General features: G+C 44.5%; 1 protein-coding gene across 5 annotated transcripts; it reads left to right on the top strand.

Moving 5' to 3' along the window:
- The first annotated feature begins 1,116 nt into the window (after positions 1–1,116).
- elmo3 (engulfment and cell motility 3) lies at positions 1,117–26,932 on the top strand. 5 transcript variants are annotated; one of them, XM_034041337.3, is made up of 21 exons: positions 1,117–1,565; positions 3,426–3,583; positions 4,950–4,990; positions 5,476–5,548; positions 6,765–6,815; positions 8,212–8,381; positions 9,907–10,006; positions 10,297–10,448; positions 11,594–11,672; positions 12,109–12,159; positions 12,343–12,465; positions 12,786–12,908; positions 13,493–13,597; positions 14,761–14,869; positions 15,035–15,171; positions 20,412–20,575; positions 20,985–21,097; positions 21,578–21,682; positions 21,979–22,058; positions 23,502–23,582; positions 23,733–26,932. In XM_034041337.3, exons 2-21 carry the CDS (start codon positions 3,506–3,508, stop codon positions 23,943–23,945), a joined length of 2,148 nt encoding a protein of 715 aa, XP_033897228.1. In that variant the 5' UTR covers positions 1,117–1,565; positions 3,426–3,505; the 3' UTR covers positions 23,946–26,932. The 5 variants fall into 5 exon arrangements, with proteins under 5 accessions (XP_033897228.1, XP_033897227.1, XP_033897230.1 ...); XM_034041336.3 differs by having other exon boundaries at positions 1,118–1,565; positions 3,457–3,583; XM_034041339.3 differs by lacking the exons at positions 1,117–1,565; positions 3,426–3,583; positions 4,950–4,990; ... (10 more) ...; positions 14,761–14,869; positions 15,035–15,171 and adding exons at positions 16,105–16,295; positions 17,435–17,845.

Here is a 26,932-nt window from a genome sequence, read left to right as displayed (position 1 = left end):
TCAAAAAATGCCAGCGCGCTGTATATGAAATGTGCTTGAGCAGCTTTTAAGGGGTGAAATACAGGGAAGGAATTCTGGTTTTGGTAGAATCTAATGGCTTGTGGGAGTCGTGGTTTACAGGGGGGAGGGTCTTAGGGAGGCAATGTTGTTTAATCAATCATATTTCTAGCTGCAAATTCCTACACAACAAGTGTAGTGCTTTATAGTATTTCTCAGTAACTTTGAAAAATCCATCATACATATGTATAACTTTAGTCTGGTAGACACAAACGTTTCATCAGAAAGTAATTCAAACTTCAACATGCTGAATGGTTTCTCGTTAAAAAACAAACAAAAAATTGCACCTGCTGTATACTTAGCTTGCTAAAATTCACTCAGACAAGCCCTTATCTGTGGTGGTAATGTATAAGAACATAAGAAAGTTTACAAACGAGAGGATGCCCCATTCGGCCCATCTTGCTCGTTTGGTTGTTAGTAGCTTATTGATCCCAGAATCTCATCAAGCAGCTTCTTGAAGGATCCCACTGTCAGCTTCAACAACATTACTGGGGAGTTGGTTCCAGACCCTCACAATTCTCTGTGTAAAAAAGTGCCACCTATTTTTTGTTCTGAATGCCCCTTTATCTAATCTCCATTTGTGACCTCGGGTCCTTGTTTCTTTTGGGACCATGTTCAATATCAGAATGCCAGTAAATATGTTAAAGCCCTCAGTATTTAGCAGCAAGTTAGTGCTTTATAAATACAGTCCTATGTGTGGAAGGTAAGGAAACCCATGTTCAACACAGCATCGTCAGTACGGTATTATTACGGTATTATGAACTTGCATGGAAACATAAGTTTTGTTTTGGATAATATAAGGATGATAACCCAATGAAAACTCCCCATTGCTGCAGCAATAAAAAATTAAAAAAGCATCAGTGAGAGTCTTATCACTTCTCGATGCAGTACAACTGCGCCATCTACTGACTAAAATCTACAGTGCTGCTGAAAATTCCAGCAACTGCTGGTGAGTCAAGCAAGTCAGCAATTGGAATGTATGTTACAGGTTTCTTTCTCGATTACCTGAGGGTCTGTAAAAAGCCAGCACTTTTACATTCATTTTAGCATTGTTGACTTATTGAATAAGCAGTTCGAAACCAGCCTACCATTGATGGAATTTTCTACTGTAATTTATGACTGTAACTTAACGACCCCTATAAACATTATAATACAGTACTAGAATCTGACATGCTTCAGTTGGTACTCTTCAAACTGTGCTGGGAATGCACCGCAGCTAACGCCCGTTCACCCGTAGTCCAAAAGAGCTCAGACCTGAATCTGGTTGGAGTTGTGCGGAATAGCTTTCACCCAGGCTGGGGGCGGGGAAGGCACTTGTTAGTTTCAACCCGGAACTGTGGAGCAGATCATTCAATCGGCTTGGCTGCAGCAGAAACGTAGGCTACTGTACAGTACACAACTTTGGCAAAAACTTTGTTTTCCCCCAAGTTTTGTTGGAGCGCAAAAAAAAATAAAAAAATAGCGATTCATAAGCAAATCAAACAGGAGACAAACAGATATTGTAACAGGTAAGAAAACTATCCTGCGCAAAAAGTTATGTAAGTTTTTAAACCTTTTTTTTTTTCTTTTTCTGTGTGAAGTAACACATGGTCTGTTTATCTGGGTTAATGTAGCTTTCTTTCTTTAAGTCTGGGATGGGGCGGTTGTTGTGTAATGTGCGCTGAACGCAGAAGACTACAGTCCTTGAAGTGATTCAGTGCGGTACAGGGTCGGGATAGGTACAGACAGCAGCATACAATAGGCAAATTTCTTTTTTCTCCAAACTCGAAATTCATTTTTTCATTTATTTATTTATTTATTTGACAGTGAAGTGTATCGAATTCGAAAGGACAGGTGTTTGTTCTTGTGTTTGGCACCAATGGCCAGCCAACTAGTAGGTTTTACAACTGTTTTTTCTGGATCAGTGGCAGTCTGGCACTGTTTCATATACTGGATACCAAGTTCCGCTTTTCTAATTAATATTTAATTGAACTAAATTGTAATTTTCTGTTTTGTGTATTTTATTATGATGTATTATTTTAGTTGCATGGCAGCCTTGATCCTGACGAATGAGTGAGATTTATTTTGTAAAAAGTGTTACAGTGAGCATGTGAATAGCCAGTCTTTAAACAACATAACCATGCTGCTTAGTTTTAGTTTTTCATGGTTTATTTTGCACAGCAGGCTCTTCAGAAGCAGGCGTTAAGGGCTCACCTAAAATATATTTTTGCATCTGCACGTATTTATAATATAGCACATGGTTTAAACGCCCTAGACCTGTTTCACGGACCCTGATTAACCCTAACCTTGGTATTTCAAGTTACGTTCCACAATTATTGCAGTTTGGGCTCAAGGTTTGTGAATATGGTCCCAACCGTCCAATGGGTTAACAATGTTAAGATGACATCACCTCGATCAGGAATGACATCATGCCAGCCGGAGGGGAGGGGGAGTAGAGTTTGATGAAGGTATATAAAGAGTGCAGTAATGGTAATACCAGGTAATCGTGTGCGGCTGGCTGGAGAAGACGTACCAGGTTTAGAGCTACACCCTTGTTTGCTAAGCTGAACACAGTCCCAGATTTTGCCTTGAAAGGAGGAGCTGCTTCCATGTGGGAGGGGATGACAGACCCCTGGAAATTCCTGCTGTCGCTGACGGCAGTGTGGGGATGGGTAGGGAGGTGGCATACAATAACACTGCCTCGCCCTGGGTGAGCAGTGGAGGTCTCTGACCTGGATTCCTGTCGCTTGTTGTTGTGTGTCCTCTGTGCACAACAGCACTGAGTGTGTCATATACCCTGCATGCATCTCTATGAGGATCGTATCATTCCATGATGACAGTGGAGGAGGATGCATGTGCCAGCCCTTCACACTCCTACCTCCCTGGCCCCTCATCTCATACCTTTAGATTGTAACCCTGCTCACAATAGACAATAGCTTTTTTAGAAGCTGAAGTGGGTGAGCTGTCTGTTTGCTGTCCCGATGAGCATGCTCAAAGTAAGCGAGAGCTGAGCTGGGATCTAAAACCTGACCTATAAGTTTCAGGTCTCGTCAGCCAGGAAACGTATTAATGTGTGTCCGTCTCTGTGCAGTGTCTTCTGTGTTTGTGTGAAGGTTTTGTGTCTAGTTAGAGGCGAAAACAACTCAATTTGCTTGACTCACTTGACTTAAAACATATTTTAATTCATGTGCATTCTCTAAAAGTTGTGGTGTTTGTCTACTTGGATAACTTGTTTCTTAGCAGTGTGTATACGTGTGCTAGAGTCTGTGTGTTTGTGAACTGAGGCATTGGAATGGAAGGGCTGCATGTGGCTGTGTTTGAGGGATGTTTGTTCGTCCCCGGTTCCCTCTGTAGCTGGTTATGTGAAGTCTCTGCTTTGCCGGCTGCAGGCATCTGACTGGGAGCTGTCCTGTCTTCCAGGGTGAGCCGGAGCGGGGCTGAGGACACACACTGACACTGCTGCCTCACCATGCCTCCCCAGAAGGACATCGTGAAGATCGCTATCCAGATGCCTGGGGCTTACCCCCAGCTCATCGACCTGGACCAGGTAACGGTCCTCGCACACGATTGCCGGGAAGCTCAGGGGTCAGCTGTGCATCTTTGGACTTCTTAACATCTTGCACATCTCATTTACAAAGGGGGCCCCAGCAAAGTATCCAAACTATCCGCTGCTCCAGAAGAGCAGTTACTGACCCACACAAGTGTCAGCTATCTGAATATGCTGATTGTATTTAAATGCTGGTGTGCAGCTCCCGAGCGCTGCAGAGGCCTGTGTTTGGGGTTTGCTGAGGGCGGCTGGGCTTCAAAGTGAGATCTGGCATGCATAAAACCACAGACCAGACCAGATGCCACAAATTGTAGGGCAGCTTAATTGAAACATGCAGAACTTGTTCCTTTCAGGTTTTTTTTAAAAAAAAAAAATCTTTACTTCCTCTTGCCTCTTGCAATCTCCTTGTTTAGTTGAAAGTGCTGTATTTTATCATCAGTGGAGTAACATTAGAGCTGACTGTGTGTGTGTCTGTGTGTTTGTCAGTGTGTGTCTCTGTGTCTGTGTCTGTGTGTGTCTGTCTGTGTGTGTTTGTGTGTGTGTGTGTGTGTTTGTCTGTGTGTGTCTCTATGTCTGTGTGTGTGTGTGTCTGTGTGTGTGTGTCCCTGTGTCTGTGTGTGTCTGTCTGTGTGTGTGGGTGTGTGTCTGTGTGTGTGTGTCTGTGTGTCTGTGTGTCTGTGTGTTTGTCAGTGTGTGTCTCTCTGTCTGTGTCAGTGTGTCTGTCTCTGTGTGTCTGTGTATGTGTGTGTGTGTGTGTGTGTGTTTGTCTGTGTGTGTCTCTATGTCTGTATGTGTGTGTGTGTGTGTGTCTGTGTGTGTCTGTGTGTGTGTGTGGGTGTGTGTGTGTCTGTTAATATGTACAGCTGACCTGTCTTCTTGTGAGTGACAGAACCATGCACCAGAAGACACTCTGGTTACATCATATTGAGCAGGGTCTGCTCTACATGCATCTTCAGTTAAGAAGAACCACACATATATATTTTTCTTTAATGGTTTTACTTTAAGCAAACATTACTGTCTCTGTTACAAAGGATCGCTGCACACTGCCCTGGTCTCCAGTCAATTCAGTTTCCCCTACTGGTCAGATTCATTAAGTCTCATCAACATTCACTAATATTTCATTTCCTGACTGTTGATGCTTTTCCAGGCTTGCTCGCTATTCCAGTCACTATGGTTTCATTGGCCAGTATTTTGGAAGTGAGGCTGGGAAGCAATCCAACACAAAAGCAATCACAGCGAGGCTGCTTTGTGATAATGTGATCATTTTTATACTCCTGACTTGTATTGGCTGGCTGTATTCATAATCAATGTTGTGAACTCACGTTGAAAATAAATCTGAAGTCTATGCATTATTTTTGTTTTACAGAAAAAGCCACTGTCAACAGTAATAAAAGAAGTTTGTGATGGGTGTGTATTTTTTTAAAATTATTTCCATTTACCATACTGTACCAAGTATTGAAGAAGACTAATTTAGATCTTCCCATGTGGGCACAATATATGAATACATATATAAAAAATATCATATATGATTTATTTTTGTAGTTATATCTTAGCATAAATTTGTCCTGGCAAATTCATTTTAAAGAATTTGAATATTCATGAATATTGCATGTATTTAGTTGTATAGCTCAAGTTAATGAATACTCTGAATCAGCTGTAAGCTGACAGTTTAATAACATGCAGAGCTTCAGAGCTATTGGCAACATAGTATTGTATGTGAAAGCAGGAGCTGGCTTCTGAAACGTACACTTCAAGGAAAGTGAAAATGAACTTGAGAAATAGTTCTGCACAGTCTCCGCACCCCGGTACAAGACCGGCTTGCATCTCGTATAAATATCTTCTTGTACTGGAGTTTCTAACTTTGAGCATTAAAGCAGCCTTGTGTGTTTTAGGTGGAACATCAATGCCCCTGAAAAACATGCCCTGCAGTATACTGATGGGATCCAGACCTACATCACCGAATCGGTGAGGCCAGACAGTACCGGGTCACTCAGTTGGTTAGGCTTCATGAACAGCTGTCGTAATGCACCCTGACCTTTCAGCTTTTCAAAGGTGTACTTACAAACCCTTTCAAAATAAACAGCGTTTGCTTCTGTACAGAAGCTTTAGACCTATTTCACTTTTCTCTCATCTTCGTGTAGCTGAATTTGTTTTTCTTGTGTTTGAATGTAGAATAGCGCTTTAAGAAGCAGGTGGTTACAGTGGATTTTCGTTTTTTTGGGATCAGCCCAGGCCTGTTTCTTACACCACGTGTGTTGGCTTGAGCTCCAGTTTCAACCCACAGGTCCTGGTGCGTCTCGACACGCGGGACTCGGTCTGAACGGACGGGGGTTCAAATTGCAGAGGTTTTAAACGTTTCACAGAGCTGGATTCTGAGAGTTCTCGTGCTGGGCGGAGGCTCTTGTGTTTGTAACTCCTTGTGCTGCTCTACATCTTCTCTTCTAGGTTGTTTGATTTCTACACTAAGATGCCACATTCCTCTTTGGGTTGAGCGGTGTGTGTGTGTGTGTGTGTAGGGGGAGTTCTGGGGTTGAGCGGTGTGTGTGTGTGTGTGTGTGTCGGGGCAGTTCTGGGGTTGAGTGGTGTGTGTGTGTGTCGGGGCAGTTCTGGGGTTGAGCGGTGTGTGTGTGTGTGTGTCGGGGCAGTTCTGGGGTTGAGCGGTGTGTGTGTGTGTCGGGGCAGTTCTGGGGTTGAGCGGTGTGTGTGTGTGTGTGTGTGTGTGTGTGTCGGGGCAGTTCTGGGGTTGAGCGGTGTGTGTGTGTGTGTCGGGGCAGTTCTGGGGTTGAGCGGTGTGTGTGTGTGTGTGTGTCGGGGCAGTTCTGGGGTTGAGCGGTGTGTGTGTGTGTGTTTGTGTCGGGGCAGTTCTGGGGTTGAGCGGTGTGTGTGTGTGTGTGTGTGTTTGTGTCGGGGCAGTTCTGGGGTTGAGCGGTGTGTGTGTGTGTGTCGGGGCAGTTCTGGGGTTGAGCGGTGTGTGTGTTTGTGTCGGGGCAGTTCTGGGGTTGAGCGGTGTGTGTGTGTGTGTGTCGGGGCAGTTCTGGGGTTGAGCGGTGTGTGTGTGTGTTTGTGTCGGGGCTATGCAATGGGAGTCTTATTTCCATCCCTGCACCGTCTGTTATTAAGAGAACACCGATGAATGTTGGAGTATGAACCTGAGAGCTTCATCTTTATGTTTTGATTTCAGAATCGCTTGGATATTAAGAATGGCAGCATCCTGCGACTCACCACTGCCCCGGTAGGTCAGTCAGACTGGCATTGCTTTTTATTTAGTGTATAACAATAGAGTCGATATGCATGAGGCTGTATCTATCAGCTACACTGTATATTTCTTATACACGGGTATATCAAATTTGAACCCAGATCTCTGGAAGTGATAACCTAGTGCATTAACCCACTGCACCACCAAGTCCCTTAAACACAAAACCTTAACATTTTTTATTTTTTTATCACCAAGCAAACCCCTTTTAATTCTTACTGCCCTGCTTCGTTAGCATCAAACTGGCAGAAAACCCCATGCTGGTGTTTTGCATGCTGTTAATTTGTTCTGTTTGATGATCAAATTTGTCCACCAGCGCTTTCTCACTGTATTTCTGCTGTGTCTTCACTACTGGTTGTAGATCCCAGAGCAGTTTGTGCATTTTTATTTATAGTTAAAACAAAGGGATTATTGTAAGTGTAGATTTTGCTGAGGTTCCAGTTGCGTGTTGGGGAAAATTGATTTTGCACACAAGGAAACTGAAGCTGCTTGAGAGCCCCACAGTAAAGTTCTCTTCTGTTAGCATGGTATTGTTTGAGCCAGGACACCACTTCCAATATGCAGACCCGACCCCAGGCATTCCACAGTAAAGAGGACAAGATCAAAATGGGCAAGGATATACAGAGTAATATATTAATTTACTGGTTTGCAGTTTTGAGTGGAGTTCTCTTTCCTATACTACTAGAGTGCTCTGCAGTGTTGAGTGGAGATATTTTTCCAAATCTGCTGTGTTAAAATGATTGTGAAGAAAGTTTAAAATAAATAGTAAGTAGTAACTGGGGGGATAAAAACCACGGGATTCCTAATGAAAGAAATGCATTTTACAGCATTGTTAAAAGCTGGTCGAAGCTGCATGACACATCACAGCTCGCGTTCTGATTCCTGGAGCAGTGAGTGTGCAGATAAACAGGGTGTGTATTCAGCCTGGAGGGCTGTGAGTGGGATTGTTCTCAAGCGAGTCCTGCCAACAATTCATTACCTCAAAGCCTCAGTGATGGGCTGAGAGAGCTGAGCTCACCCAATCCGATTCTCATTCCTCTCGTTAATTAACCTGAAGAGCTGACAAAAGAATTACAGTCTGATCCTCTAATGCCCTGTTCAGACATGCCAGCGTTTCATCTCCTGGACTTGGGTTTCAATCCAACCAATTTTGACAAAACTGATAACTTAGACAAACGCGTCACCGTCAATGGTGTGTTCCCAATTCTGGTCCCCTTGCCATCTCCTCTGCTTCACCTAAGGGAATCATAGAATGGTTTTGACATAGTTTGCTGACCAAAAAAGAACTGTGCAGAGAAGGTAGTGCTGGGATCCCAGTTCTCAATCCTCTGTCCCTCCCTCCCTCCCTCCCTCCCTCTCTCTCCCTCTCTGTCAGGGTCGCTGTGCTGATCAGCTGTACACAGGGATCCAGAACCTGAACACTGACGTCAAGTGCGACTCCCTGAAGCAGCTGGCCGGCATCTCCACGGATGTGACCTTCGCCCAGGAGTTCATCAACCGGGACGGGCACGCCCTGCTGGTGGACATCGTGGAGAGAGGCAGCGAGTGAGTCCCTCCACGATGAAGCAATAGCACTGCCCAGACCTGGGGGCAATTACTATAGAAATTACAATCACTGTTACAGCAGAAGTGTTTGTGGAATTGCAATTACAATCACTGTTACAGCAGAAGTGTTTGTGGAATTGCAATTACAATCACTGTTACAGCAGAAGTGTTTGTGGAATTGCAGTTACAATCACTGTTACAGCAGAAGTGTTTGTGGAATTGCAATTACAATCACTGTTACAGCAGAAGTGTGGAATTGCTATTACAATTACAATGCCATTTTTACAGTTAAAATTATGCTGCAGAAATGACAATTATAAATACAATACAGTAACACCCAGTTCAAAGGATTCGCAACACTCTGTGACCTCAGCTTTTGCAAACTATAAATATGAGGAAAGAACATAGCGGTTTGTGGACTTCATACAGAGCCAGTGTGGAGCACATACTGAACTGCAGACTCGAACCTTCAGCGGTGTCCTCTTCAACCTTTATTGATGTAGGCTGAGACCAGATGTCAATTTCTCATGTATGTGTTCGTCAGGGAGCTTCTCCAATGCTTAGTATTTTTTCTTTTTTTAACAAAATTTGGAATAGCCAATTATTTTTCTTATTTTCTCCCCAATTTGAAATGTCCAGTTATTTTACTTCAACCCGGCTCGCTGCTGCCACCCCCGCTCCGACTCGGGAGAGACAAAGACAGACACGCGTCCTCCGAAATGTGTGCCATCCGCTTCTTTTCATTCTGCGTGCCCACCATGCAGCCACCTCAGAGCTACAGTGTAGGAGGACCATGCAGCTCTGGATAGCTTACAGGCAAGCCCACAGGCGCCCAGCCAGTCTACAGGAGTCGCTGGTGCGCAGTGAGCCGAGGACACCCTGGCCGACCTAGACCCTCCCCCCGCGGGCGGCACTCGGCCAATTGTGCGCCGCCCCCTGGAAACTTCCATCCACGGTCGACAGTAGAATAGCCTGGACTTGAACCGGGGACATGACATCCAGGCTATAGGGCACATCCTGCACTCCACGAGGAGCGCCTTTACCGGATGTGCCACTCGGGAGCCCCCTAATGCTTAGTATTTTAAAGAGTTTATGTAGACAGTAATTTTAGGAAGTTTGTGTTAACCCGGCGCATATGCGATTTAATTGAGATAAACGCTAACAGGAAATATTTACCATTGAAAGACAAGCCAAATATAGAGAAGCTAGCTGGGGTATTCTCTGTAGAAACACATTCAGAAGGAAGCACATTGAATGAAGCAGTTCCCAAATGAAAATAAACAGCAATCATTACTTCCTGAATTGAATTGAAGTGAAAGTCATCCTCCTGTGTCTACTCTCTTTATATAAATGATGTTTTTGGTAAAAGCCCTGTCAGTCACTATGAAATGCAACCCATGGTGATCAGGTTCTCTGCAGTGGCAGTACGCTGCATGGAAACTGTCCTCAGTTGTAAGAGTGAAAGCGATGGATTCTCCTGCCCTGCCAGTGGGTTCATTGCCTCTGCCCTGTCGCCCTGGTTCAGTTCTTCGGAGGTGCTGGCTCATGCTTTGAAAGCCTTCATGGAGCTGATGGACCATGGGATCGTCTCCTGGGAGAACCTGTCGGCCGTCTTCATCAAAAAGGTACACGGATCCTTTTTCCATGTCGTCTATATTTACATCATGTATTCAGCGCTGGTCTGTGTTGATGTTTGTGATTCAGTGCTTGTAAAAGCCGAGGTAAAGTGATGATCACAGTCTCTCTCAAGCAGTGACTGCTGGTTGTGCTGAATAGTGTGGTGGTTTAGTGATGTATGCCGCTGTCAAGGGCATGGTTGATGCCACCTAAAGAGCTAGATTGGAAGCCACGCCTCCAGAGCTGAACAGACGGGGCCAGTCGCAATTTCCTTCCTCACCCTCTCCCTTGTTCTCAGATCGCTGGCTATGTGAGCCTCAAGGCCGTGGACGCCTCTGTCCAGCAGCTCTCCCTGGCCATCCTGGAGAGCATGGTCCTGAGCAGCAGCAGCCTGTTTGAGCAGGTCCAGCAGGAGGTCACGCTGGAGCAGCTCATCGCACACCTGCAGGTGTAAGTACTGCACTGTCCCAGACTGGTCTCATCAGTACTGCATGAATAATCGTTCATTCATGAAAAACTATTCACACAAACACAAACCCCTGATCGAAAATAAACATGACAGAAACACGCTTTTCATGTGCAGGGCCTCCGTGGAGCTTAGGATCTGGAATACAAGGCCTCCACTGTCAACTTAGATCCTGGCTCAAATCCACAATGAGAAAATGAGAAGTCCCTTAAAAAAATCAGTACATAAATACAAGCTTCATTGGAAGCAGTTCAGGTTTCAGGACATGAATAGCCATACAATGATAATGTAATAACTGGGTAATTAGTAACATTTCCTGTTCTTGCATGATAAGAAAGCAGCTGAGCACAGTGGCATGATCATGCATGCCTACCCAGGAGCCAGTATGCTCCGTATTGACTCAGAATCCCTCAACATGTTTAGCCAGGCTTTCGTTGCAACCAAACCCCATGTCTGAACGACTGATAAACCCATTACAGGGAGCAGCCACTTGAGCTGAGCGCCCCCCCTAGGATAGTGTGGGGAACGGAAGCTGCTTCAACACGCTGCAAGCCAGGTTTGCCGCTGAAGATTACAAACCGTGACTCATATTTAAAGCTCCCTGTTGCTAAGTGAGGCCGTCTGTGGGTTTGCTTTATCACAGACAGGCAGGCTAATTAAACAAAAGCACTTCCTGTGTACAATGGTTTTGTAGGACAGGGAGCTGCTGGAGACCTGGAGAGATTCACAATAATGATGGGATAACATTGCAGATAATATAGCTAATTGAAACAATGAGCCAATGGGAGCAGCAAGCATTTGAAGAGCAGATTTAGATTAATGTGTTTTCAGGGGAAGAGGGGAGTTTTATAGCTGCTATCTGTGTAATTTGGTAAAAAAAAAGTATTTGATTGTGCCAAAGACAGGTGTATGCTCCAGGTTTAAAATCAGTATCTAAATCAATATCTTCCCAGTGTTATTGCTAGAAATGTCCAACAAAGATTATACATACACGCCACGCAAGGAGGTACCGGGCATTGCTGTAAAAGAGGTTTGGGACTGTGGAACGTTGGAACACTGCTGAGCTCCTGTTGCTATGACTACCCCCGCTCCCTCTGTATTGATTGTAATGTGTTTCTCCTCCACTCAGTCAGAACCAGCAGATTCAGACGAAGGCCATGGCCCTGCTCATAGCTCTGCTGCAGACCGCTGGGGATGGGAAGAAACGGGTACGAGGCACTGCCATCTGCTTTTTCTCCCCTTCCCTCCGCCCTCCCAAGCTTTTTTATTTATTTATTTATTTATTTTATTTCAGATCCTCTTAAGCGCTCTCAATGTGGTTTGTTTCTCATTTTCAAACACTGAACTTGATTTTTTTTCTACTTAAAAAAAAAAAAAAAGAGTTAGTTAAGGAGTGAAGGAAACTCTTTGAAAATATGGCCCAATATGTTATCAGAGCACTTGTACTACAGTCCAGTACTCCTGCTGCCACCACCTGGCATTAGCTGGCATTGCATTTCTATGCAATCCCATTGTAAGTTAGGTTCCGTTTGTTACAAACACAGTAAAGTTCAGTCTCCTGCATTACTAACAAGCCAGTGTAGAAAACGTTTAGTTTGGATTCCTTTAACGGCTTCTTCTTGACGTTTGCTTTTCCATTTTTAGGAAATGATTGAATTTCTAGGAAAGAAAAACCTGCGACAGTACATCAACAAGGTGAATATTAAACTGAGCACCAAACTCTTCCAACTGAACTCTGCCATTTCCAGTCTTGTCGACATGTTATTTTATTTGGTTTGCTTGCAAAGACAGTAAAGATGAAGCCTGCGCCCCTAGATTCCTCGGATGCCTTCGTGCTTGAGTTACTAGACCTCTCTCTTTGTATTGTTTAACCCCCAGAACATTATCCACACCTCGGGGGCTGTGGGGGACGAGATGGTTCATTACCTGTATGTGCTGCAGTCTGTGACCCTTAACACCCTGGAGCCCAAGATGAGGACCCCTTTGGACCCCTACAGTCAGGTAACCCCCATCCGCACCTCCTCATGCAGGGTCTGGACAGTAGAATCAGGCAGACCTAGTCAGAGCTGAGGGATGGGAGCCAGTGGTGTAATGGTTACAGATCAGACTGGAAGCGAGTTATACGTGTTTAATAGATGGATAAATATAGATGCATAATAATGATCGATCATAGATAACTCAGTTTTGACCACCTGCTGCACAATGGAAACTCCTGCTAGGAGCTTGCAGCTTCAGGGAAAGAGAGAGAGGGGTTTAACGCACAGTGCCCCCTGCTGACTGGATTAGGGGACCCCATTCACCCCGTGTCTCTCTCTCCACAGGAGCAGCGGGACCTGCTGCACGGGCTGAGGCAGCTGGCGTTCGAGTTTGACAGTGAGGCCAGCCTGACCACCGAGAAGAGACGCTCGCTGTGCGCCAAGGAGTTCAAGAAACTGGGCTTCTCTGTGAGTCACCCGGACGCAGGGGGTACAGGGAGAGAGGGGGAGGGCACTTATCCAACTCCCATAGCACAGGATATTGAGACCTGTTCATAAAGTTTGAGCTCATGAGCCACTCCAAGAAGTCCAGACCGTTACATAATTCAGTGACAGGCTGGAGCAGTTCCCTGAATATTAAACTTGACATTATGTGAGGATTTGAGTGGAGGGAATTCTGGGTCTTGTAGTCTTCTTCCTCCAGGAAGCACTGTGCGCCAGGATTCCATTCAGGCACTTCTGATGTCGATCATCGAGGTGAATTCTGGGTCTTGTAGTCTTCTTCCTCCAGGAAGCACTGTGTGCCAAGATTCCATTCAGGCACTTCTGATGTCATCGAGGTGAATTCTGGAATCACAGTCGAACACTCCAGAGTTTGTTCTTTTGGGAGCTGAAAGTTATTGTTGTTGGTTTGTGTGTATGTGTGCACACAAACGAGCAAGATGGGCCATATGGCCTCCCCTCGTTTGTAAACCTTCTTATGTTCTTATTTCTAGAAGCGTGTCTCGATCAGGTGCTGTAGTTTATTTATTATTTTATTTCTCACCCTTCAGAACAACAGTAACCCGGGTCTGGACCTGAACCAAACCCCTCCTGGACTGCTGGCCCTGGAAACCATGGTTTACTTCTCCTCGCGGTACCCCAACGCATACAGCAGGGTGAGGGGACCAGCTGCATACAGGAGACAGTACAGAGAGATTTTTTTAGTCTGTTTTCTCAGTGTGTGGGCGTCTCTTGAGCAGCCTGAGCCTGTCCAGATTGTGTAGTGGTGTGGACCGCTGTCCTCCGAAGGGCTGCGTTGAAACCGTTGGATCAGCAGATCAGATGGGTTAGAGGCCAGGCCTCTAGAGGTTGAAAAGGCAGTGCATTAACCCTGCATGGTGACTGTGCAGCTTTGCAGCACCGAGCCACTGAGAACGCTTTCCCATCCAGCTGGCGAGCAGGTGGTTAAGAGTCTCGGTAACTGAAGAAATGACCTTCCTAGTCAGCCCTCTGGGCAAACCTCTCCTGACAGATGGTGCCTGGGAATGGGCTCTGTGTGCAGTGAAGCCGACAGTGAGAGGAAGGCAGGCAGGGAGGGAAAGTCTGCAATCTGCTCCCTGACTCTCGCGCCACATCAGGATGTCATTCTGCTCCTCTGCACCGCGCCCCAGCGGCTTGCCTTCTCGCTGCTGCATCGTCTCTTTCTTTAACCCAATCTTCTCCTCCAGGCAACTGATCTCCTCATTGAAAGTCAGACGCATCGCTCCCAGAGGGGAATCCCAGCCAGGAGGGGGCTCACAGTGTGTGTGTGTGTGTGTGTGTGTGTGTGTGTGTGTGTGTGTGTGGGGTGGGGAGTGGTTTTAATAGGGCACTTCAAACAGCATGCGGTACACTGTCACTAATCTGACACATAAATCAGCAATACCAATTTGACTAAACTTTTCACACACTTTAGTAGAATTATGATATTGGAGTATGCTATAAACATGCATTTCATTAAGGTAGCAGGCTCCGGATTATAGGTCAGTTCTACCAATCAGTTCATTTTCTTATAAAAGAGACAGCCTTTTACAACGTTCCTAGATATTAACTCTGGCCTCTGCAGGTTTAGCATCATTGTCGAAGCTCTCTTTATATTTGTCTGTGCTACCTTTTGCTGCTATATTTTTCACACTAAATTTGAAAGTTGGAAACATCGGTTTCACTCCTGCAGTGTTGTGACTGAAGCCGGGTTCGAGCCCTTGGACTTCAGAGATAAAAGGTCACCTCATTAACCCATCAATGTATTGAACACTGCGGTTCAGTATTGACTCCCTGTTCCTCCTCCTCCTCTCCCCAGTTTGTATTGGAGAACAGCAGCCGGGAAGATAAACACGGGTGTCCGTTCGCCCGGGGCAGCATCCAGCTGACCCTGATCCTGTGTGAGATCCTGCGCATTGGAGACCCCCGTGAGTCTGGGGGAGGGGTGGAGGGGTGGAGGGGAGAGTGCTGCTGCTACATTCTCCTCTGCAGTTTCTTTAGCATGTCCTATCACACAGTACAGGTGTTACACATCAAGGATGTTGTGCCACCCCAACCGTCTTCACATGATTTCCTTCTTGATTCACCCGCAGCCTCAGAGACCGGGCAGGATTATTACCCCCTCTTCTTTGCTCAGGATCGCCTCCTAGAGGAGTTGTTCTGTATCTGCATCCAGCTGCTGAACAAGACGTGGAAGGAAATGAGGGCCACGCAGGAGGACTTTGACAAGGTAGGGGTTCGGTTCTTATCTCTTACTGCTAGTCTATGGGATTAACAACTAGAACACAAGTCCTTAGCGCTAAGCACTGGCCCACACACTGCCTCCCTGGCCCTCGGCTCTGACCACTACGTTTAATGCTAAAAAACAAACCTCATATAAAACGAAGTTCAGACCTGCTTTGCTGACGCTGGGGAGGGAATCGAACAAGTTTGATTCCTGTTCTGTGTTAAGAGTGCCATTGTCAGAGAGATTGAAACGCTTAGAGCCGCCCCCCCCCCCCCCAATCCTGCTGGTGAACACAGGCGAGCTGCTTGCCCAGGTGAGTGGAGCCTGCGCTGGGAAGGGGGCGGCACTGATGGGGGGTTTGTTGGATGGAGTAGAGTGGAGTTTATCACCCGGACCACACAACTGCACCCTGATAACAATATTGAACCAACAAGCAAAGAAAGAGTGTGGCATGGTGCATGGGCTCTTCCTCTGCCCTGTAGAGCGTATTATTTTCCTGCCCTCGTTTTACGCTTCGTTTTAAGGCGTGTTGGATTTTGGTTTGGTTCAGTATTATTCTGACTGCTCGTATGAAACGTTTAGTTTGTAGCAGACCAAACGTTGAAATGGAATTAAGTTTGTGCTGTTGATTGTCGGAAATTGAGTTTGAAATACACTAGAAATCTTATTATATGTTCAAGACTATTACTATTCAAGACTGTTTGTCTGTAATAACTTGCCAACACGTATGTTGGTATCATATAAAGTGGATGGCAGCTTTGGGCTCTTGAATATACTTATCCACAGGTATTCAGAAACATGGTAGGAAAATAAATCCCTGCTCGGCGCAATTCTCTCTGTCTCTGCTCTCCTCCTCTCTGATTGTCAGTATGCTGATGCCATTGGGAAGCCAGACACACGCTGCCATCAGCTGGGGTCCTGGGGGCTGGAGGAGGGGGGACTGGGCTTTGTCAGTGTCTTCTGCAGCTCTGGGGTAAACACAATGCATCCAGCCTCTTTTGTGTGTGGATCTGTTGGCGGAGAGATCAAAGGGAGTCAGACAATTGCCTCCTAATAAAAAAAGACAGCTTAGCCTTGGTAGCAAGCAGGGTTTGAATAGGATCTGCTGCCTCTTCGTTGTCGCCGAGGTAAAATCTTTTTTTTTTATTAACTTGATTTGTAAATGGTACTGGCTGCGTGTGTGTGAGAGAGAATGTGGGCGTTTTGCGAGATTTCAATATTTCAGTATTTCAATGATGCAGGCTGGCATGGACTCTTTCGGATCTCCTTTTACCAAACCTACCCTGGTGACACAAAGGGAAAACAACCTTCACACCTCGGTTACAAAGCCGTCCTGCAGAATGAGGTTAGGGCTGAGTAACAGGTGGATAACGGATTCTTGTGAACTTGCTTTGCAGATCAGGCTGCCATGGAAAAGCCCTGTCTCCCTGATTTTATGAGATATCAGGCTAAATGCACCTCAACTGTTTTGTGCACTTGACCAGAACCAGAGATTGTCTGGCGTGTTGTTTAGTGAATGCTGTGAAAACCCTGCTGAATCAGCTGCACCTTGCTTGCACGTTGCAATAATATATTTTAAAAACCACAGGGACTGACTGTTCTGGCAGCAAGCTTGTTTGCATATAGTTGTTTTTTTTTTACCTAAAAACAACTAAAGGTTCGTTTTGTTCAGGTGCTTTTCATTTTGAAGAGTACATTATTGCTGTAAATGAAATATGTGAATTACACTGGGGACCAAACCTTAGTCACTCTATACTCTGTTGAAACTGCTACAGCCATCTGCCTGAGAGTAATCCAGAGTCTCTGTTATATTGTCCGCTGATTTTACCAGGGAAGAAGAGCTGTAAAAATAAACAATTGTGTGTGCAGTATAACGCATATACTTTATCGAGGAATGGGGTTTTAAGACTTCTAAACATTGTCTTAGGTTAAACAGTGCTTTGAACATGAGAATAAATCTCTAACCTGCTTTAAAACTGCCAGCAAAAGGTTTTGTGAGCTGTAAAAATTTTATTTATTTATTTATTTATTTTTGATAGGGCCCAGTGTTTGTTAATTAAATCAATGTTTCATTTACTAGCGAAATCATTTTTCTGCGTAAAAATTTGACTGGTTTCCTTGAATTTATAGTGAGCAAAACATAACACCCTCACCCTAAAACAAAAATAGTTGCTATGGAAACCTATAGCTGCCTAGACAAAAGATACTAAAAGCAATGTCCTGGGTGCATTTTATTTGGTACACTAAAGTGCTTTTTATGTCACAGAGACAGACTGACAGACTGCACTGACGGTGAGGAATGGAATGTTCATTGTCTGCACACAGACAGCAGCAAACAGCAAACCAGACCAGAGCAGACGTGTGAGGAGCAGAGTTAGTGGTTGAAACTCAGCTAGATAGTCCAGCTCGGCTCAGCTCAGCTACACCTGACCACTGGGATGTTTACCTAACTGCCCGCCAACTCTGCCCTGTGGAAGGTCACCAAACCGCTGTTTGTTTTTGCCATGTCTGCCTGCATGCATGCAAGAAAAGGGAACTAATACGGGACAGCAACTCTACAAGCTGGAGTGAGTCAGAGAGCGTCACAGAGTCAGAGTGAAGGCTGATGGAGAAGGAGAAGACACTCGAGGGAGATGAGCCAGCTGACCTCTCCAGCCGCGGCTCCATGAAGAAGCAGGTGCTTGAGAGCCGAAGAAGGGCACAGTCGGGCTGTGGGCTTGATCTCAGGGTTTAATGTCAGGTTCAAGCGGGTTTAATCGTCTTAAGTTTTTGTTTAGTGGCTCTTTATGATTCCTGTTGAAAGTTTTCCAAAGTTTACAAAAAGATTTTTAACCTACCCTAGGATTCAATTTGAGCAGCCCTAGATATAAATATGCAGATTTTGTTAGTAAAAATAAAATAAGGCTAATTTTAAATGATGCGTTATTGATTGTATAAAAATGATGGCTATGATGAATAAACTCAATCCAGGCCAGTAGCCTTCCACATACTCAGCTGTCACTGTAGAGATGCTTGGAAGCAGTGGTGTGGTACCAGAACACCACTAAAATAGAGATTTTCTTAAACAGGAATTATTATACCAGTTTTGTACTGAACTTCTAGTAACACATAAACCAAGTAATGCATTCATCTCATTTCAACAAGTATTTCCACGTATTTCTTTCTCCGTCTTGCCGAATGCTTTACTTTATTTGCGTGTCTGTGTGGTCAGTGGCAGAACGATCATGTCTGAGTCAAGTTTTGGCCCAGCAGAGAGGATTCCACTGTTGCTGTTACCTTTGCATTTTGAGCTTTAATAGAACTTCCTAATGCTCTTTTCATTGCGTCAAGAGGACTACTGACTGAATCAGACAGTCGTGCAGGAGATGTGAGTCACGTTAGCTTGGTTATTTTGCACGTTCCTTCTTGACTACACTACTGCTTGTAAGATGCCAATAGCAGACAGGAGTTTCTTTTGCTAATTATTATTATTATTTATTTCTTAGCTGACGCCCTTATCCAGGGTGACTTACAAGATACCACATTATTTTTACATACAATTACCCATTTATACAGTTGGGTTTTTACTGGAGCAATCTAGGTAAAGTACCTTGCTCAAGAGTACAGCAGCAGTGTCCCTACCGGGATTTGAACCCACGACCCTCCGGTCAAGAGTCCAGAGCCCTAACCACTACTCCACACTGCTGCCATAATGAATGCATGTTGACCTGTTTGTTTCCTCCTGTTCCACGAATTGATATTAAAGATCTCGTAGCAGCCGTCCTGTATCTGCCTGTCCCAGCCCGGCTCTGGTTTGGTTTTCACAGCTGCCCATCGCTTCCCACGCTGCTGCATTCATTATGTATTTCGATTAGTGGGGGGGGGGGGAATGAAGGAATGCACGCTTCTATAGACCATGCTGTTTACTGTTGCAATGTGTCTGGATTGCCCTGTAATTCAAACGTGCAGCAGGATAGCTTTGTATTCATTTACCAGGGTGCATTTGCACAGTAATCCTGCAGCTTGCAGTGTCTTCTCCATGCATACACTATGCCTTTACCCTGCTTGCATGCTTAACCATGTTTTTCACAATGCTTTACCATTGCATCATCCGGGCTGCACTATACTTGCCAGTGCTATACTGCAGTAAACCTGGGTGGTATTTGACTTCAAGGGTAAACGCTGCAGTGGTTCCACATGCAGGCTGTCTTGTTGCCTGGTGTGGAGCAGGTCAGACTCAGTAACTTGGTCTGCCGTTCAGGATGTATTGTGACTCGCGTTTGTTATCTCTGGCATCGGTGTATGTCTAAACACGAACTGCAACAACAGCAGTACAAACAGCATCAATCTGCAAAGCCTCCCTGTGCCCGGCTCTGTGCGCGCTGTTTCAATGACAGTTCCTGTGGAGGGAGGGAACAGATGATGATGTTTCCAGGGGAGACGGGTTTAATGGGCTGTGCTAGTTGCCTGTGTCAGAATGTTTTCCAGATTGCAGGTCTCACAAGAGAAGCTTGGAGCCATCTGTACCCAGTGTTTGTCATTCTTACACCGCAGTGAAAGAGCAGGATCAGAGATTCCTGATGCAGGGTTATTGGAAATAGACCGTTCCAACTTTAATGTTGTGCTGTATCAGGTATCTGGTTTTGTCTACAATAATATATCTAACAAGCCTCATTTTATTGGTTAATGTACAAAAAAAAAACAATGATAATTACTGTTACCGATGAAACATTTTTGGAGTTCCCTTTAAGCTGGTGTGAATTGATCCTATTCATGTCTATGCTCAGGTAAATGCATTTAAACCCCTGTGAATTGATCCTGTTCATGTCTGTGCTCAGGTAAATGCATTTAAACCCCTGTGAATTGATCCTGTTCATGTCTGTGCTCAGGTAAATGCATTTCTAAGGGATTCTGTTCAAGGAGACACCAGTTATTCTTTGGCTAGTGTTGAGCAGGTCTAGGAACCTATAATAAAAAACAAAACTACTGCTAGTGATTTGTAATATAATAACACTAAGGTACTAGAACCTCAATAATGATATACTGCAGGGGTGGCTAACCCTGGTCCTGGAGAGCCCCAATCCTGCAGCTTTTCTGGGTCTTTCTAAATCATCAGTGGCTATAGACCTGGAAAAACTGTTAGTGTTGACCAATTAAGAAAATAATTGGTTCAATTAAGTGACTGAGAACTCTGGTGGAACGAAAACCCTGTCTGATTCCGACGGTTCGGGGGTTAACGTGCGTCGTGTTCCGCTGTCTCCCAGGTGATGCAGGTGGTGCGGGAGCAGATCACGAGGACGCTGTCCAGTAAGCCCACCTCCCTGGACCTCTTCAAGAACAAGGTGAACGCCCTGAACTACAGCGAGATCCTGAAGCTGAGGCAGACCGAGCGTCTGCACCAGGAGGAGACCCTTGCCCCGCCCGTCCTGTGAGTACCGCCTGCTGACACCAGAGGGCAGGGCTGTGCACTCAGAAGGGGAAACGCACAATGACTGGGGTGACCGAGGTTCCTTCAGAAATCACTATTTACATTAAGATTTTTCTAAACAACAAAATATATAAGAAACCAGTATTATACTTTTATGAATAGACGGGTGAAATACTGTAGCTTGTTACCTATTAACACTGTGGCTAAGCTTGTAGTAAAACCTGGAATGGTTGAAACTGCTATGCAATAGGAGTCTTATTTCCATCACTGATAAAAGGTATAGTCATGTTCATGTATGTAGATACATAGAGTTCTGTGAGCTAGGCTGTAGTCCTCAATATTAGTTCAGTATTCTGCGCGTGGCTGGAGGAGGGAGCGGTGCAGTGACGCTCTGTGATTGCCCCGGCAGGGAGCTTAAGGAGAGGCTGAAACCGGAGCTGCTGGAGCTGATCCGCCAACAGCGGCTCAACCGACTGTGTCATGGGACTCTGTTCAGGAAGATCAGCAGCCGCCGGAGACAAGGCAAGTACCAGAGAACAAAGGGATGCGCACTACTCCCTCTGCGTTTCAGGAAACTGGTTATGTCACGGTTTGCCCACTTTAACATACCGTTCTTTGAATAGCGCACAGGCTTCAAAGCAGGGATGGGCAACTCTTTGTTCCAGCTATATTCTTTATTGTTTAACTGACCCAGTTAAACCTGCACCCAGGTAAGCAGAGTGGCCTGCCAGGACCGGAGATGCCCATCCGTACGTTAACCCTTCCAGCCCTGAATTATTCTTGTCGCGCTGAAGAAGGAACTCCTTCATTGAGTATACATGAACTGGGCAATTTATTTTTTACATATATTTCTACCCAACCTCAGACTGGGGTCCCAAGAGGTTCCAGCGTGGTTTCCATAACATACTGCACTAAGGACTGCGAGGGTTAATGTGTCTTGGAGGGAACGTGCGCCCCAGTTTTCTGCTCGCCTTCCTATTGCGTTTTGCCTTGCTGTTGCAGACAAGCTGTGGTACTGCCGCCTGTCGCCCAATCACAAGGTGCTGCACTATGGGGATGTGGATGAGGAGAGCGAGACCCCGCCCATAGAGGCCCTGCAGGAGAAGAGTGAGTGCCAGCACAGTGGGGCTTTCCCACGTCCTTGGAACAGTAAAACGCGGTGAAAGGGGTTCTACTCTACTCTGTTTTATTGAAGTCACAGCCCCCACCCTCACTCCTTTAACTTATAAATGTAACCATACATTATGAATGCATTGTCTACCCATAGACTGCCTTTGCAACTGACAGGTTCCATTCTGGTTTCACATGCCTTCCAAATCTGCATGACTTACAGCAACATCTCCCCGCAGTGCAACAGGAATATCATACACTTTCTGAGTTTGTCTTCTCTCCCTCTCTCCTAGTTCCTGTGGCTGACATTAAAGCCCTGCTGACTGGCAAGGACTGCCCACACATGAAGGTGTCTCGTTCGAACCTTATAAAGGTAAAACTCAGGAGGGAGCAGAACTCTGAGTGGTTCATTTTCATGCACTGGGCCCGATTGAAGTGAACACATTGAATCCACTAAACATTATGAGAGACAAACACAGAAACAATACATGCATTTGGGATAACAGTCTCCTTAAGAGAGACTATATTTAATGAAGAACAATAATGATAATATTACAACGTTTTTAACAATGTTTTATCCGAAACCAAATTAGGAATATTACTGCCACAATAATACAAGACTTACAAGAGTTTGGTTTCTACAATGTTTTATCACATTTGAAGAATATCATACAAGTATTAAAGAACAATCGAACGAGAATCAATTAAAACCAGTTACTGCTTTCACTCATGCATGCAAATCTAACTAAACCACTTACACAATCCATGCATTCATTCTACTCATATTTAAGACATCTATAGTTCAGCCAGTGAATATATGCTTCCCCTCCTCTTTGAGGTGCAATTGATTCAGAGTCTCAAATCAGGATTCAACTACAGAGGCTGGGTTCAAATTCTCACGAGCTCAGTTGAGGATCGGAGGTCGGAAAAAGAACGCTTTGGTATCGTTTGAGTAAAGATTTTATGTCCAATTTTTCAGTTGCCTTCCCAGCTTCCGTGACGTCCCCATGCTCAAGCATTATGTGGTTACAATGTGTCTGCTAGCTATCAAGCTTACCTAAATGTTTAGATTCATACTACAAAATATTTACCACGTTCAAGCAAAAATGCACATACTACTCTAAGTAAATATAATTATAATGCATTAGTTTAAGTAAATATAAATCATAAGCTTATCACGTTTAATTAATACGTTTGGCATTTTAATTATACATCTTGACGTAACACCTTTACAGAAAATAGACTTCAGCCTATTTCCTGAAAAACCCGTTTCTAGCGAGCGATACTGCAATACCAAACAACACCCTGACCTTTTGACTGATAAAAATACACTGTCTAGATATGTCATTACTGGGTATAAGTTAGTTTTTCAGAGATAATGGTTAGTTAGAAAAGGCCCCTAGCTCTGGCCTCTCTTATAAAAATTCAAGGTGTTGCTGCTTCTCTGAAAAGGTGTTCAAAGAAAAGACATCTATAATTCATCTTTTAGAGAAACTGGTGCCAGTGACCAGAAAATTTTTAATTGTAGAAAATGTAGTATGCAACTACACTTTATGATAAAAACTATTTAGTAGCAAGCTTGCTCTTTTCTTCAGGTCATCTTTTTTTGTTCTCCTCTTCACCCTCAAACAGTAAAGCAGGTTCCGGGCATCCAGTATCTTGCATCACAGTTATGGTGAGCTCTCTCTGGTTGGCACCTGTAATGTACTGCACCTCCCTCAGTCTGGTTAAGCTCACAGTAAAACCTGGAACGTCTCACACTGCTCTGCAGCAGGAGTCTTATTGCCAGGTCTTAGTAATCTGTCTCTCTCTACAGGAAGTCCTGGACCTGGCTTTCACCATTACATATGATTTGGAGGAGTACCAGCTGAATTTTGTTGCATCATCAAGGACTGACGTGAGTAAACTGGAAATCAAGTTGTAATTCTAAGAATCTTCCCTAGATGTGAATGAAAGTGTGCCACCTAATAACCAGGACTCGCACAAACCATGCTGCTGTCACTGACGTGTTGCCCCTGCCCCTGTCCCTGTCATTGTCCCTGTCCAGTTCTGCCTGTGGACGGATGGCCTGAATGTCCTCCTGGGGAAGGACATGACCAGCGAGTGCACGCAGAGTGAGCTGGACATCCTGCTGTCTATGGAGATCAAGCTGCGTCTGCTGGACCTGGAGAACATCCCCATCCCCGACGCCCCCCCGCCCGTGCCCAAGCCCCCCAGCAACCTCCACTTCTGCTACGACTTCAGCCAGACCGAGCAGTAGAGGAGGGGGGGAGGAGACTGCACTGAGTAAATATTACTATCCACACCTAGGGATTCGTCCATCACTGAGCCTCATCCCTTCAAACCGCTAGAGCCAATGGGGACCATTCATCTGTACAGAGACTTGGTGCAGGGGGGACAGGACTCTTCTCTGATTGATGATAGGCGGCTAATGTGTCAAAATTGTTTGGAGGTGACGGGGTTGATGAATGGAGGTGTTGCCGACCCAAGGGGAGAGCTCCCTATAGAAGAATGGACACTACTGATAACTCCAGTGCAGGTACAGCACTCCCTTCAGCACAGTCACAGTGTAGCTGTAACCCATGACAGCTATCTCTCTCTCAAAGGTACAGGCTGGTACTGACAGAACCCCTTTCACAGGGGAACGGCCAGCAATTTACTTCCCTATGAGTAGCAGGATGTATTATTATTAAAGTGTTAGGCTTGTATTTAGCCTATTGTGCATAATCTAAAAAAGAGCACGTAACTCATATTAACACAGCGTGTTTACTGTTACAAAAAAGATTTTTTTTTTTTGATGAAACAGATCCATTTTTAATTTGTGTGGGAAGAAGAAATTGCTGTCCTGCTGTTTCACTCGCACTGAGCTACATGACTTGACTACTAGAGCAATGGACTGACTCCATGGCTAATATTGTAACCAGGCTGTCTAACAGTTTGCTGCACTGGTTCCTACTGACGTGGCATATGTTTCAGCACCCCCCTCTGAGATTCTGAACTCAAGATGTACCCCGCTTTGTACACTTTGTAGATGTGACACATTAGCCCTAATGTTACCCCACTAAAGGAAATCACCTCTGTACTGTCCGGATTAACATGCACCGCAAAGAAAAAAAATACTAATAGAAGATTTGCATTAATTACTGTAGAAATTTGAAAACTTTTTTTTTTTTGCACGTTCACTCTGTCAATCACAAATCCTGATCTTGATTTAGCTAGTTCTATCTCGTCACAAGTCGTGTCTTTCACATCCTAATCCACTGTTTGATAAACTGACCCGCAGCCTCTAAACCCCGCTGCAGATCATTTCAAAACATTTTACATTTTATTGTTAACCGGTACACCATTTAGTTGCCAAAACGGTACAACATCACCAGATTGTCCACTGTGCTTTATTTTGTTCAAAACAGAATGACCTCCCGTTTGAACATGGTACTGACAACTATTTGAACTGGTCGAACCCACTGCAGCACACTGAATAAATTGGCTATTCAAGTTATAATGCAAGTATTTTTATTTTTCTAACTACTTTAAATGAAAACACCACACCACATCTCTGTTTGTCTGGCCTCTGCTGTCTTGTGTATGACGGTACATTCATCGCCACAGTTAATATTCACAGTCTGTATTAAGATCACTACCAAAGCTAGGTAATTTTAATTTCATTAAAACCATTCAGTTGGTTTCCGATTCTGTCTTTTCAACCAGACATGGCATGGGTGACCGTTTCTGCCGTGCCAGGGTGTCATAAATGTTTTGCAAGTCATCTTTTGTCATATGTATTTCAAAAGTGTATATATATATATATATATGTATATATATATGTATATATATAATTGGCATTTGACTGCCTTTGTTATCTTTGGGACTTCCAGTTGGACTTTTGGACTTCCTGCTGGTTCTTTTTTCTCTTTGTATGTGTTATCTTGTGTTATATTTGCTAACAGTTATTGTGAAACTTCCTGCATAGGTTGTGGCAGGTTTGATCTATCGTTCACACAGCCTCCCTGAAGCTGGGTAAAGTTCCACATTCTCCTTCTGAAAGAATGGAGGTGCGATACAGTATATTAAAGATGAGGCGCTAGACAACACTGTAAGCTTGTGTAAGGAAACTGTTTTGACTTGGATGCATTTGTATCGTGTGGAACCTGTATTGTGTGGAAGCTGCAGGAAGGTTAAGTAGCCTTGACGCTGGCTCACGTACACGGCTCTGTATACTGAACACTGGTGAGGAAGACGCAGTATACCTGCTGTAACTGAAACCCCCATGGCAGTTATTATTGCAGGCAAAAAAGAACTTCGAAATTGTATTTGGATGAGTATTTTGTTAACATGAAAAGAAGATTGTAAGTAGAGTTGCTCGTTGTAATCCAGGGATGGTTTACAGAGAAACAGACGCCTTGTTGTTTTTCCATCAGATTTGAGTTGAGCTCAGATAGATCAGATTCATGTCAGGCTGGCAAAGCTGGAAGTAAGTAACTGCCTCCCGCTGTAGCTCAATAAACCATAAACTGCATGCAACCTGCCAAAAAAAACATCTCCCACAGCTTAAATAGAGGCACAGCATTTATAAAAACAAAGAGAAATACAATAACATAAGCTTAAACACCAAAATGATGTTCGTCAGAAACATAGCATGTAACTTAGTTTTAATTTAAGTTGTTTTAGAAGGTTGAAAGGTAACTCCGAGTGACAAGCCTTCAGTGGCACAGCGGAAATCACAAAATCCTGTGAACCACTGAAGCAGGTCTTTCCCAGCAGTGTGTCTGTGTGGTCACCCTTGTACCAGTAATGATCTGTTACAGGCATATACTGTACCCTTGTCTTCAACTCCATGCATTGCCAAGCGCTCGCTTTGCAAAGACATGCCGTGTCTTCCTGCAGCTTTTATCATTGTGCAACACTACTGTATAACCTTGTGTGTGTGTGAATAAGGTGACAGCTGGCCTGATTTAGCAGGGGCTGGGATACCATGTATTGTTGTTGGTTTTGTATTTAATTGTTATGTATGTATTAGAATACACTGAACTTCTGTTGCACACAGAATGGATAAAGGATATTGTCGTCCTCCTCTTGGGTAATAGGCAAAGGGAATCTGGTCCTCTTCCCATATGCCTTGTGTACGTGACAGAATATTATTAAGCTACTGTATTTACGAATGCAAATGAAAGATGAATGGGGTTTGAAAGACCGAGGTCAGAGTTTGATGGAAATGACTGGGGCTATAAAGATGTATTTGATTCTGCA

Source organism: Acipenser ruthenus, chromosome 19 (genome assembly GCF_902713425.1).
Source record: "Acipenser ruthenus chromosome 19, fAciRut3.2 maternal haplotype, whole genome shotgun sequence".
NCBI classification, from domain to species: domain Eukaryota; kingdom Metazoa; phylum Chordata; class Actinopteri; order Acipenseriformes; family Acipenseridae; genus Acipenser; species Acipenser ruthenus.
The sequence above is the reverse complement of the archived record's forward strand: the minus strand, read 5'-3'. Positions and strand labels throughout refer to the sequence as shown.